Genomic DNA, 13315 nt, shown 5'->3' with positions numbered 1-13315 from the left:
ATTTAACTTCACGTTTCTGGGGGGCTTTAGAGACAAAGTAATCTAAAAGTAATTGGAAAGAGGGTGACTGTTTTCCTAATGTGATTGAACAAGTTGATTATATCCTCATCATACAAACAAAGTCAATCATGGGACGGATGAGCTCAGGATGAACCCTTAAAGCATGAACTAGAAGGATCCTTTCATGAAAAGATTTGTAGTGTGTTGCCACTGTGATAAGAAGCTGCTGATCTAATATGGACCTTCAATAAAAATGACATTGGTTTAATTACACAGCCATATACTGTGTGACTGACGGTAAGAAAACAAATCACTATCTGTCTCCTCAGCGAACCCGGTGAATCTCAAGCAAAAGCTCACCGTCTCATCTCTGCACAACATAAACTGACGTAGAAGGAATGCAGTGTTGTGCTGGCACGTCTGGCACACAAAATCACTGCTGTTTAGTGGGACATATGACTTCATACGCAATCGTCCTTTGAGACAGCCTGACGAAGTGAAGTAAAACCATTTAACCACATGCTAATACCGTGTGTGGTTAAACAGGGTGTTCACTGGAGCTGTGGGCAGAGCCGAGGACTTACACAGAACTTGGTAATTGCTGCTGTTTCATAATCAAAATACAATATGTGCTTTCTATCCTAATGTGTTACTTGATTGTTGTTGAATTGATTTTGACTCGGCACAAAAAGGAGATCAATTTTTGGAAAACAACAGAACTGACACGACGATTTTCAGCAGAGGCAGCAGTGGTGGTGTTCCGCATTTATTTTATGTGTTGCATTACAGTCAGATAGATGACATGTGAATGGGTCAGCTGTAAAGCTGGAAGCAAGTAAGACCAAGTGGTTAGAGCACATAACTGAGGATGGATAACACGTCAGATCAGTGGTTCTGAACGAGCTTTCTGAAAATGACAGAAAAAAAGAAAGAACAAATTAATGCTACGCTGTTACATTTGTTGATTTTTACCTTTTTTTTTAAATGAAATACAGAGAGGTTTTACTTCCTGTAAAAAATAGTCATGGGAGATACATATGACAGGAGGAAGGACTGTGAAGAGGCAGGTAAACCCTCCTTCATACTGAGAGCAGAAAGGAGTAGAGGGGAGACACGCCCTTAAACCACATCACAAGGTTTCCCAGAGCCCAAGACTGAGGTCCAGTAGCAATATATGCCTATGTTAGCATATTGCTAAAATAACCAGTTGCAGTACTGGAATATATTTAGTGAGGAACGTGCATCTGTGTATGCAATTTCCTTCATGATATTAAAAAAGTGTCAGACTTCAGATAAGCAGACAGACAGAGACGGACCCCCACAGTCTCTTTCTGGTCACTGGTACTTTTGATCAGAGAATATCGAGAACACACACACCCACACACACACTCAGCCACCAGCACCATGTGAGCCACGCGGTCCCACAGCACAGTTTTAGGAGGCAGTTTTGGGAGAAGGATGTGCATATCTCTCAACACCTTTTTCACAAAACACACTGCTATTAACGAAAAGCCTCGAGTTACTCTCAACAGAGCAGCGTTGTCGAGCGCACAGTATGATAATGATTTACACATGCAGAAGAATGACGGAGCGCAGCGAGGCAGAGTTTTAGGCAAATGTTTTTGTCATAGCCTCAACAATGTGCTTTTACAATCCTGATGTCCGGACAGCTGGCGAGCCAAGACTGGCGGCCTGCCTCGAGAAACCAGAGACGCCGCCTCGACCAAACCAGTGAGGGAAAACCGTCTTACACCACACGTCCACAGCATTCCTCCTATAGCGAACGTACTCTGAGCAAGAAAACCTCTGGCCAAGATGTGTGTTCACAGCCATGACATCAGCTGGATGACATGGTGAACACAAACATTTGGGATTCCTCTGCAGACCACCAGTCCCACAACAATGAGTCTGTTGGCTGTCATTCAGCTCTGGGGAAACAGTTTAATGGTAATCTTACAAATTCATTCATTTTCAGTTTTTCTGTGTAAACGCCAAGGGACGCATCCACCTGGGCTGGTAGCCTCGCAGAGCTCTCTGTCATTTTCTTTTGTCCCGCCCTCCTCCCCCCCGGAGAGAAAACTCATCTCGTTTTTCATTACTTCTCTTAGCCACTGAGACCCACGCATTGTCCCAAATGTGGAGGGATCCCTTTCTGACTCCCTCGACAGCAAGAGAGTGGGAATGGGAGGAAAAGTGGGAGCTGCACACCGGCAGATAGGACAAGAGAGAGGAGAACTGGGAGAGAACACTTTCTCTTAGCTAATGCACTCCCATTCTCTCCAGCTGGCCTGGTTGTGTAAACACAGCAAAATCAAATGCTCTCAGGCTCAGTGCATCACACCCCAAAACAGGTGCTTTTACTCCCTCAATATTCTTCTTTCTCCTTCCCACTCACTCTGAACTCTGACCTCCTACAGTCCAGGTGGCAGGTGCTCCAGCATTAGCACAGCGCTAGAAGGTGCAAAACATTGAGCCGTGTCTCACACTAATGTACAGGTGGACCTTCTCCATCAGCCAAAATTCACATAGAAAAGAAATGCATAAACAGGAGGTGCAGAGAAGGAAGACATCTGCGACTGCACTACATTCAAGGGCGTTTCCTCAAGCTTTGAATCTTGTGCTGAACTTCTGCAGAGCATGTGAAACTTTGTTCTTCACAGACCATCTCAAAAGTCTCGAGGTGTGATACTGAAATGTGTGGCTGCTAACTACAGAGGACAGTTCAATGCTTGGTTGACATATGCTGCGATAAAGCTGATTAAATGTGGTTTTTAGTTGCAGGATTGCAACATAAATTTGCATCGGAACTTTGGGTTATTTACAAAGAGGGTGAAATGATGACTGTTTTAGTTTGGGGGTGAATTATTACTACAATGAAATCAACCATCATTTAAAATAATGGCCTTTCATGGAGAGCGATGAATCCCTTCTCAAGAGTCAGTGTGTGTCCATTGTGCATGTGTGCTGTGTCTCTTTCTCTGTATTTGTGTTTGTCTCCTTACCTGCAGCAGCATGAATGAGGACGCTCTGGTTGGGCCGCAGGTTGCCGAAGTCAAACAGCATCATGTAGGCAGTGATGTAGTTCACGGGAAGGGCTGCTGCCTGCTCGAAGCTCATGCCCTCTGGGATGAGGAAGGTGTGGTTCGCCGGCACCACCGCCACCTCCTGCCACAGCCCGAAACGGTTCAGCACCATCACCTTATCGCCGACCTGGAACAGAAGGCACAGGAATACTGAGGAGTAGGTCCTTAACACAGTTGTTTCAAGCCAGAGGTGCTTGTTTTCTTCCTCGGAAGAATGTTTCTGGGTTAATACTATAATCTACAATGACAAGCGTTACGGAAATGTGGGGAAAATGGGAGCAAATAACCATAAAGATTGTACTCAATTAAGGTTCTGCTGTAGTTTAATTGATTTCTCAAGCTTGAACAGGATCCATTGGCAGTTCAATACCCCAGGAGGTTTCGCTGCTAGAGCCTGATGTGTTCTGGAGTGTCCTGCCATTTGGCACTGTGGGAAACATGTGAGCCGTGCAGCAGGAATAGTAAGAGTGGTGGTTTAATGTTTAGCCCACAACACTGGCAGACCTGTAAACATGCAGCCACCACATCCACCAAACCTCCAAGAGTTTGCTCTTGTAGAATGCAATCAAACAAGTAAAGCAATAAACCCACAGCGGAGCAAGAGTGGTAACTGTATTGACTTCACAGAGGGAAATAATGAAGCTGCAGAGGAAAGAGGGCAAAACAAGGAAGTGGCACTTTTTTCCTTTTTGTTTCATAGGTTACATCTTCAGGATTGGTGCCAAAGTAAGATGGCTGTTTTCCAGTTTTTAACTTAGCGCCTTGCAGTGGCTACAGAACAGATTTGACAGCGAGGGAAAGTGCTGACAGATGATGAAAAGATAAAGAGAAGAACTGCTAGTGTGCTAAATGTGTGGCTTTGCGACACCTTCTAAGAAATTTATTCTGATTTTCCTCTTTAGCAAATGTTTGACTATAATAGAAATGTCACAATTGCTCTTTGTATCATCTGAGCAGTTTCTATTGTTGGGAACTTGAGGAAGCCACAGGCATCAGTCAAAGTCTCCATCTTTATCATTTTCTGCTGCCAAACTATCCTTATCAAAGCAGGATCCTCCAATTCACAACTGTTTCTTCTCAGAAGGACAAGCCACGATGTAAACATACCCCCAGCGCCCTCGATAACCAATCAGGAGAGCCCACTCGGGGGACACAGGAAACAGAGACGACTGTGGCATTATAACTCTCTTCCTGTTTTCTTCCTCCCCCTTAACCCCTCTAGACGCCGCTCTCCCTCCCGCCCCGTTTCCATTGCCCTCACTTTTTCTCTTCCCTTCTTTCTCTTTCACTTCCTGACTCCTTTTCCTCTCACAACTTTAGAACATCTTCCTTCCCCTTCTCCAGCCCCGCGTCTCATCCTGCCTGCGTTTCTGCCTCGCCGCCTCCTTTGACGCTCTCTCTTTCCTCCCTGACTCTTCATCTTTCACCGTCTCACTCTGTCTCTTCTGCACTCTTTCTTTTCTTGTGTGAGGAGTGTCTCGTATCCCCTCTTCCTCATCAGCGAGACAGGACAATGGGGGCCCATCTTCTCCCCTGGCCTCTCTCCACTCAGAGTCCCTGCCAGATTCTTCCTCATGGCTGAGCATAAGACAAGCTCTCTCCTCCTGGGAACAAACCCTCTCCACCCGGGCCTCTCTAATGGTCCGGCGGGAGCCATGCGCCTCGCTGTCGATCCACTCCAATTAGAGAGATCTCCCTCTCTCTTTTTCTTTTCATCTTTCTGTCTGAGGCCGAGTCATTTGGTTTATATTCAAACTATACTTTCACCATTTCACCACAGACCACTTCTCTTTCCTTCCTTTTGTTGTTTATGCTCACTCGCTCTCTCCCATCTCTCTTTTTTATTTATTTTATTTTTTTTTTTTGAGTCTTCAAACTCATCAATCTCGCCGGTTTGACTAGGGGTACAGTGTGGCACAAATCGATAGATGGGGGAGGCTTTTACAGGAAACACACACACACAAACATGACTCACACATCGCCTTCAAATTCATCTGCAGCTATTCGTCAGCACCCACGTTAAGCATGTGAGTTAGTGTCAGTCATACAGAAGCTGGGCAGCAATGTTCAAGGCCGGGCGAGCGAACCTTGTGACATTTCTGTTACAACATCTTCACGCCGTGTGACACACACACACACTTCTTACATTTCCTTTCATAGCCTTGATGTCACTGCATCAAATGTACTCACATTCGGGGTCAGGAGTGTGGGGGTGCTGAACAAAGACATTTCCAGTTAACTGTGTATGAATGGACTTAATCAGATGGTGATTCAATTTTGGGGCATGCGGGCCTCCAAGTCAGCTGCTTTGTGGCTTTGAGTTTGATGAGCTCAGCAAAAAAATTTCAGAGAAAATAAAAAGGGCAGACAAAATGTGAAAGTTAAACGTTGACACCCACATGGAGAAGCTCCCGTAATTGTAATTAAAAAGAAACATAATACCTCCCTGGTGTCAGCGCAGGTTGTATTGTGCTTTAACGCGGTTTGCATGGTGTCAGGACCGAGGCCACGCCCTGCTCACATCCAGCAAAATCTCTGACAGGACTGTCTGCTTTTTGCACTTGACTGCACCTCTGATTATGCAAATCAGCATATCATGCCGACAAAACACGATTATTCTTCCTCGTCACTTCACTTCTTCTTCCTCTATACTTTCAATCTCAGAAATTTCCAGAGTTTATCAGGGAACATCACATTGGACAACCTTCGAGGAGAAAAATACAAAAGAAGGACGTTTGATTTAAGCCAGCAGCTTCTGGCAAGCCGTCAACAGGCCTTGCAGAGTATGAAGGCAGGCTCTAAATGCTGTGATCATGGTGGAAATGACATGTAGGATGAAAGAGCAGAGCAGGGAGGAAGGTATAGAAAGGAGAGGAGAGGAAGAGAGAGCAGATGTACCTTAAAGGGGAGGAATTCTCTGACAGCATGATCAACAGTGGAAGAATCAAGTGATTATATGAAAGAAAGGAGAGATAGATGGAGAGAAGGAAAGGGGGATGGAGGAAATACCAGAATGACAATGTGGGCCAAAGGGAGGTAATTGAGAACATATGGGTCAGATCCTACCAAAACTCACCGAGGGAGAGCATGAAAAATCAGCCAGGAGGAAAAAAAAGTGCTGATGTTTGGCGTCAGGGGAGCTTGATTTGAGATATTTCCCCTCTTCACTCGCTTACTCACTGTTACACGTTTCCCTGCACTCCCTCTCAGGTCATTTGGGGTGAGGACACTGTAGTCTTACTTCATTCAGCCCCATTGTCCCCTCAAGGGATGCTTGTTTTGCAGCAGTTATTGAAAGACAAAGCGAGGCATGCAGAGGATAATAAATAAATGTAAAAAAAAACAACAACAGAGGAGCCAGCAAGCGGCAAAACAATATTCAACCGAAAGACGGGGAGGCTAGAAGGCAACAATGGTGCAAGTGCTGCCCTTATAAACTTTTCAAAAGTATAAACATTAGAGAATGAGGTAGGGAGGAATTTTAATTACATTATATTCAGGGGTAGGTGGAACTTTTCTATACTGGTGGCAATACAATACCTGAACTTTGAGACCAAAACGATATTTATTATTTAATTTCTTTGACAAATAAAATAAAAATGTTTTTCTCATGTGTCGAATAAAGCCACAGTTCTCAAATGCTTGTGAGCAGACGCTCACCATTAGGTTCAGTGACAGAGAGATCAACTAAAAATGAATCCCACTGTAGCCACTGATGTTTATGTTGCACCTGATTAAATGCCCAGAATGTGTGCGCAGCCTTGTGTGCACTTCAAGACGAGCAAACCATCAGACAAAGCCATTATCGTATGTCTTTGTGTGCATGTGTGTCAGGGAGAAGCAGAGGCAGACAGGCAGACAGGCAGACAGGCAGACAGAGCCGCAGTGAGTGATGAGCCTCCCAAAAATTATGTGCCACCAGGGTCAGCACATTCCCTCTGAGTTAGCTGCCAAAAGATCTCAGAGATCTCCATCCATTAGGAAGATTGGCGCTTAATTCTATAACCTAAGGGCTGCAAGGGGATGTGGGAGTGTGAGGCCTTGATGACAAGCTGTGTGTGTGCGTGTGTGTGCAGTGTGTGACCTTTAAATCCAATCTACATCACTGACAATGTGGAAAGAAGCTGTAAAGTATTTTAGAAACACGAGGTTCTTGACCTTCTATGATGCCTGGCTGACCTATCGCCGGTCATATCCACATTACCCCGCACAGACTTCCCTTCCAGATGGACTTGATAGGCATATGTGCCACTCCCAGCCAGATGCACTGATCCCGCACTTGTACCACTAACGTTATCAGCGTGGTGTTGTGATATGAAGTGATTGGTGTGAGGAAAATGTGGTGCTCTTACAACAAACAGTGTGAGTCATCGCCGGCTGATGTGTAACATGCTGGCTTTGTCGTTTAATTGCCCTACTAAGGCGTTAACGTGGTGATGCCGCGCAGCCAGGAGACAGACATATGGGCCTGTGACTCATCATGCGATGTAAGGAACCGACTAATGATTCCTCTTCGGTCACCACTTCATTCTCTTTGGTTCCACATTGGAGAAAAGTCTGAGATGTTTAATTATTATTTTTGGTATTATTCAATTGCTTCACTGTGTGAGGGCGCGCAGGTTTGAACTTTAATCCTGATGTACTGATGACTGTAAATATATTTTGGACGCCACAGGGGCAGAGTGAGTCGTTCTCACATCTCGTTGTCTGGTGCGGCGCGCCTCGCCCTTTCCGCTCGGTGAGTCTGTGCGCCACCGTCGCTCCCGGTAACAAAAGGCGACGGTGACTTCGGTCCCCGCCACCGGAGTCAAGTCAGCCATATTAATAACTGTAGCATCTGACCGTCGTTTACAAAATAAAGTCCCTTACTAATTAACATTGACAGCAATTTCTGCAAGCAAAGCAGAGGAAGAAGTGATGAATGGAATCGGAACCAAACTGTCCTTTTATTGTTTTATTCAAATTGTGCACACTCCAACCATTAAGGCCAAAGCAGGATGAACTGCAGACCTGCAGCCTGTCTGTACTGTAGTCCTATATGATCAGATCATGCGGCCGTATTATAACCCAACACGGTTAACACATCATTTCGTATATTTTCACCATGGCTTCAAAAGACACCCTTTCGTGACTGTTCAGAGCTTTAATTTTGAAGGCGGAACAGTCACATTTCCGGTCTTTTCGTTGCTACCTCTGGCTGACTTGACGCGGCTCTCCGCGCCTTGGCACACACCAAAGCGCAGCACAGCGTAGGTAGCTGCAAGGGTGGCAAACATCCCGCGGATTTGCATGTGTTTATTTGGATTTACAACACACAAACATGTTGCGTATGAGCAGTGAATTCATCCCGCAGATCAGCTACTGCGCGGCGCCTCAAGTCGCTCAGCCGAAGTGCGCACAGGCTGCGCGATTTGAAAAGACAAGAGGGGCGACGCCTGCTGCTGGCCTCATTGTGCTCAACTCGTGTCATTTAAACACTCTGAAGCTGCTTCTACAACAATGAAACACAACACGAACGCACTGAAAGGTTTATAAGTGCAGGCTCCTCATTACGCACGAGTGAATGAATGGATGAACAACTATGGCAGCCCAAACATAAACTACAGGACATTATCTATTATTAACCTGCTATTGTCTCAATTACCTGACCCAATAGTCTGCTGCCATTAAAATGGATTAAGTAGTGAAACTGTTTAATGAGTGTTCAGCGCGGCCGCCGCTCCCTGAGCGGCGAGCAAAGCCTGACACGCCCATACCCAGATGTGGCCGTTCAGCAGCAAAAAATGAAGACAAATATTCATCACTTGCAACAAAGCACATAAAAACATAAGAAAATTACACTTGGAGTGGCTAGGGGAAAAGCTGAGAGGCGTATGTGCTTACTTTTCTGTCCGTCACTTCTTCCCCGACAGCCTCCACCACCCCGGAGCACTCCATTCCTGGGGTGACCGGCGGGGACGGCAGCCGGTCGTAAAGCCCCTGCCGAGCCATCAGGTCTGCGAAGTTCAGCCCGCAAGCCTTGACCCGCACCAGGACCTCTCCAGCCTTGAGGGCCGGCTTGCCCTTCTTCACCTGCAGCTTGACTTTATCATAGCCCCCGTAGCCGGTGAGCACCAGGGCGCGGTAGGTGAACGTCTCCTCCTCGGGGACCTTCTCGGTGGTCGCCGCGGGGGCAGCTGCTGCGTCGGCGGCGGCGGCGGCGGGTGCGGACTCCGTCTTGGGGGGCTCGTTTTTGGGCTCCTCGGCGGGTTTGGTCTCCTGCTTCTGGTCCACGGCGTTTTGCTGCTGGGCAGGTGCGTCCTCTCCAGACATCGTGCAGGGAGCTGTGAGACAGTGATGAGTCTAGAAAATTACTTAGATGCTTTTATTCCTTCCCTCGTTCACTTCTGGTGCTTCCGTTGCCGTGGACGGACTTGTTGGTTTGCTTGCCTTGCAAATAAAAGGAAATGCGAGAGTCAGAGCTTCTTTTTCAGCAGTCTTGGATGGAGACACAAACCCCGACAGAGTGGGCTGATCAGTGGCCAGTGGCTGTCAACGCCGCGCTCTGACAGAGAGTGTGAGTGGGACGAGACAGAGGCAGGCTGGAAAACACGGAGAACTGATAAAACCCGGGGATTGGCTTGCGTGATTGGATGGGCTTGTCTGGTTGGGAAGGGCTAGGAACAGCCTAGATTGCATCAAGCAGAGAGGTGATTTGCAAAAATGTCAAAAGAGGCAAATAAAACTGAAGGAAACCCAGCAAATCCTTGTTCAAAATCTGCTGATTACTGCAGGGAGATTTTACTCCACTCTGACACACATTAAAGTTACAATGTCATAACAGCAACTAGTAGCACAAGAAGCCACAGATAAATATTGTATGATTATGTAAGATACAAAAGAGGTCACTATAATCCCAGCACTGTTCACTGATCTGTCATCTTTTGAGCTGTCAGAGAGAAACCTTCAGAAAACGGTGCAATAATGCTTTCAAATCAGATAGAACAGAAATCACACATTATGAACTTAGCCCTTCAGTAAGGTTTTGCTTTTTTCTGTGTGTTTACTGCTGCCTGTTGAGCAGCGAGGTTTGTGTTGCTGGAACAGCAGCAGCCAGAGGAAACGTCTGTTTATGCTGCCTATTCTGCAGTAGGATTTGCAGGAACTTTGGACCTGCGTACGGCTCATTGTTGTAACTTCCCTGCACAGGCAGCTCAGAAAAATATGAGTTTGTGTTGAGGTCACGCCAGTTTTTGATTAAATGATATAACCTGCCTTGTATTATTCAACTTCAGTACAGAGAGGCAGAACCACAGGGCAGGCTGACCTCTCCGTTGAAAGCTAGTGGGACATTCAGAGAGAGTCCTGGTGGCTCGAGTGATAGACAGAAATAGTTAAACTTTTGCCATCATACTTGTAACTGCCAATGTCTTTTATATTTATCACACAAAGAAACCGGAGTCTATTCACATTTTCCAGCTCTACAGAGCCCACAGACCAGCCCAGTGTCCTTTCAGAGACACATGACCACAGGAGGAGTGGTAAGACACCTTGTGGCCATTAAGTGCCACTCAGCGCTCCTGAGGCCAAAGTCAGCAACGTCCCAATCGATATCCCACAGAGGCATAATGATGTAGGATGGAGGCCTCACTGATCTGCCGCCTTGACGCAGGCAAAAATGTTACAAGGCGGACTGTCTGTGTTTCCTCCCCAACCACACCGAGCAGCAATGAATACACATCAGCATGCTGTGGGTGCTCACAGAGTGGCTCATCTCCTCATTAGCTCTGGCAGGCCTGGTATGTTAACGTACCATCAAGGCAAAGTCAGGAAGATGACTGAAAGAAGGATTAAAACGTGAAGCATAATATAAAACCTTTAGTTATGTGTCTCACTGCGAAGCCAGGGAGAGAATTTCAGAACACACTCCAACAGCTAAAAAAAAGGCTTTTAACATGTGCCCATCACAGGAAATGGCTGCGGCTAAAGGAATAGGACACAGGAACAGAGATGCACTGCCTTGGACACCTGGTGTAGTTTGGAGACTTACTCTATTGTCTAAGTAGGTTATTGAATGCATAATGCTGCTCAGCGGTGTAATTTGGCCTGGATAAAGTACTGTGTCACCACTCTGCCAGGCAAATAGACTGAGTCTGCAGGGAGTCTGGGATGTGTGTGTGTCTGAGCTGCAAACACACACACACACATTTTCGTCTCCATTAAAACTGGGCAAATACTGGGCTTTATAACAACTCTAGAAAAATGAGTTACGGCAAGTCATCCAAATCCTGCTCATGTGTGCAGGAATTATTACTGCAGACTTATGAAGTATTAATACCTTCATGTTCAGTAGTTACAGTGACTTACTTGCTTATCATTGCAAGTATTGGGGTGCCTTACAGTATTTCTAGTCTGTTCAACATTTTTTACCCTCTCAACACACACACACACACATACACACACAGGTGAATGTTTTTCTTTTATACACGACTGCAGTATCCCTGAGCAGGATGCTGAATCATGTTCAGCAGTTCGTTCACAGTCGGGTTAGAGTTACGGGACAAATTGATTCTTCCTGGCGAGAAGTCACTGCCTACTGGCTCCTTACCAGTTCAGCCTCTGGTCACGCCTATAAAATTGAAAATACATATTTATTTTTTGCTCATTTAGCCTCCTGTTGAGTGATTTGCTGCTGGCATTGTTTGTTGTAATGTAATTGTTTGTAAACGCTGAATGATGCACAAAACCTTTTGGCTCAGTCAGAGTAACATGCAGGTAATGGTGATGAAGAACATTACACCCACCCACCTGCTGGCAGACGCAGCAGATGGTGCTAAATAGTCAGACCATTAATGTAAGTATTTATTCGTTTATGGACCCATGGATTCTTTCTGTATTTATTTGTGCTCTAAATGCAAGATACGAGCATTGGAGGTTCTTAAAGTGAAATGGGAAACGTCTAAGGACAAAGTGATGAGCCTGAGCAGTTTCCTGTACAGGCCTGCAGATGTCTGCTTTATGAAAAGATGATAAAATATTTTTGTCTGCCCTCCATAAGGTCTGGAAGGGTCCTGTCTTAAAATATACAAAAAGCCTTCGGGCTCTGGTAATGAATAGGTGCTGCCATCTGCTGTTCGCCTGCCTCAGAGACTCACTTGGGATCAGCCCCCCCCCACACACACACACACAGACACGCAACCCTTCAGAAGCTTCCACGCATGTCAGGAACCACTGGATCGAACTACCAATAGTTACACATCCATACTAATAGTTAGAATGACCACCACAATCAGCTAGAGCAGTAACATGTGATTGTATGCATCACAGTGGTTTAAGGTACTCATTCTAGTCTGCTTATTACACTGTACTGTACTACCTGATAAGACTTTACTGTAGAAGCTTTAATATAAGACTTCGGCTTGTAATGGAGTATTTTTACATTGTTGTGTTTGTACTTTTTACTGAAGTGAAGGAGCTGAATCTTCCTTGCGCTTCTGAAAGAGACAACAATGCACCAACGGCACAAACCATAGTCAAGATAATAATGTGACGAAAAAGACAGCAAGTGATTTAATAGCTCGGCAAGTGTGTTGTAGAGGGCTGAGATAAATTGGATTTCTGTGTATTGCTCTCTCACTGTTATTATTTTGTCGGTATGACTGATAGGGCTTGTGCTCTTTGTAAATTGTATTGATGTAATACCACTTTCGTCCAGAAGGCGCCAGTGTCGCTCTTCAGAGGAGAAACGACGACTCGACAGCGCCGTCCGGTCAAATGGTGACGCGTCATTTAATTATCTCATTCAGAAAACCAATAACTCCTGAGCGGAGCACTTCCAGAGAATATCAGCTGAAGTGCAGGCGAAAAGGCCCATAAAGCAGCCCACTCACCTCTAACTACTTAATTTCATGGACTATTTTATCTGTGTATGCTGCATTTATTGTGTCTTCATTAAGAGGTCATGCTGAGACTAAATCAAAAGGCCTATTTATGCTGCTTTCCCATCAGTAACGGGGAACAGTAGGTTAGTTATCACCAAACACCATGATTAACAAATAATTGGACACATTCAGCCTCAGAGGCCCAGAGATTTGCCCCATAACTTAAGGCAGTATGGTTTCAGATGGTGTGAAATCGCTCCCGTCAGAGTGCTGTAAGGTCAGATGCAGCCACATCCAGTTACAGCTGGCCAGCAAGCAGACTGAAAAACTATCATTAGATAAAATAGATATAAGTTTGAGTACGCTGTGTGT

At 45.6% G+C, this 13315-nt stretch overlaps 1 protein-coding gene across 1 annotated transcript in view; it reads right to left on the bottom strand.

The window, feature by feature from the left end:
• vat1 (vesicle amine transport 1) overlaps positions 1-9669 on the bottom strand; it is a 30275-nt gene extending 20606 nt beyond the window's left edge. Inside the window, exons 1-2 of the mRNA XM_046414647.1 lie at positions 8967-9669; positions 3003-3210 (exon numbers count right to left, since the gene is read on the bottom strand). Of these exons, the coding sequence (XP_046270603.1) occupies positions 3003-3210; positions 8967-9395 (637 nt within the window). The 5' untranslated portion in view covers positions 9396-9669. The remainder of the gene's footprint in view (positions 1-3002; positions 3211-8966) is intronic.
• Between the last annotated feature and the right edge of the window lie 3646 nt (positions 9670-13315).

This window comes from Scatophagus argus, chromosome 16 (assembly GCF_020382885.2).
Source record: "Scatophagus argus isolate fScaArg1 chromosome 16, fScaArg1.pri, whole genome shotgun sequence".
NCBI classification, from domain to species: domain Eukaryota; kingdom Metazoa; phylum Chordata; class Actinopteri; family Scatophagidae; genus Scatophagus; species Scatophagus argus.
The sequence above is the reverse complement of the archived record's forward strand: the minus strand, read 5'-3'. Positions and strand labels throughout refer to the sequence as shown.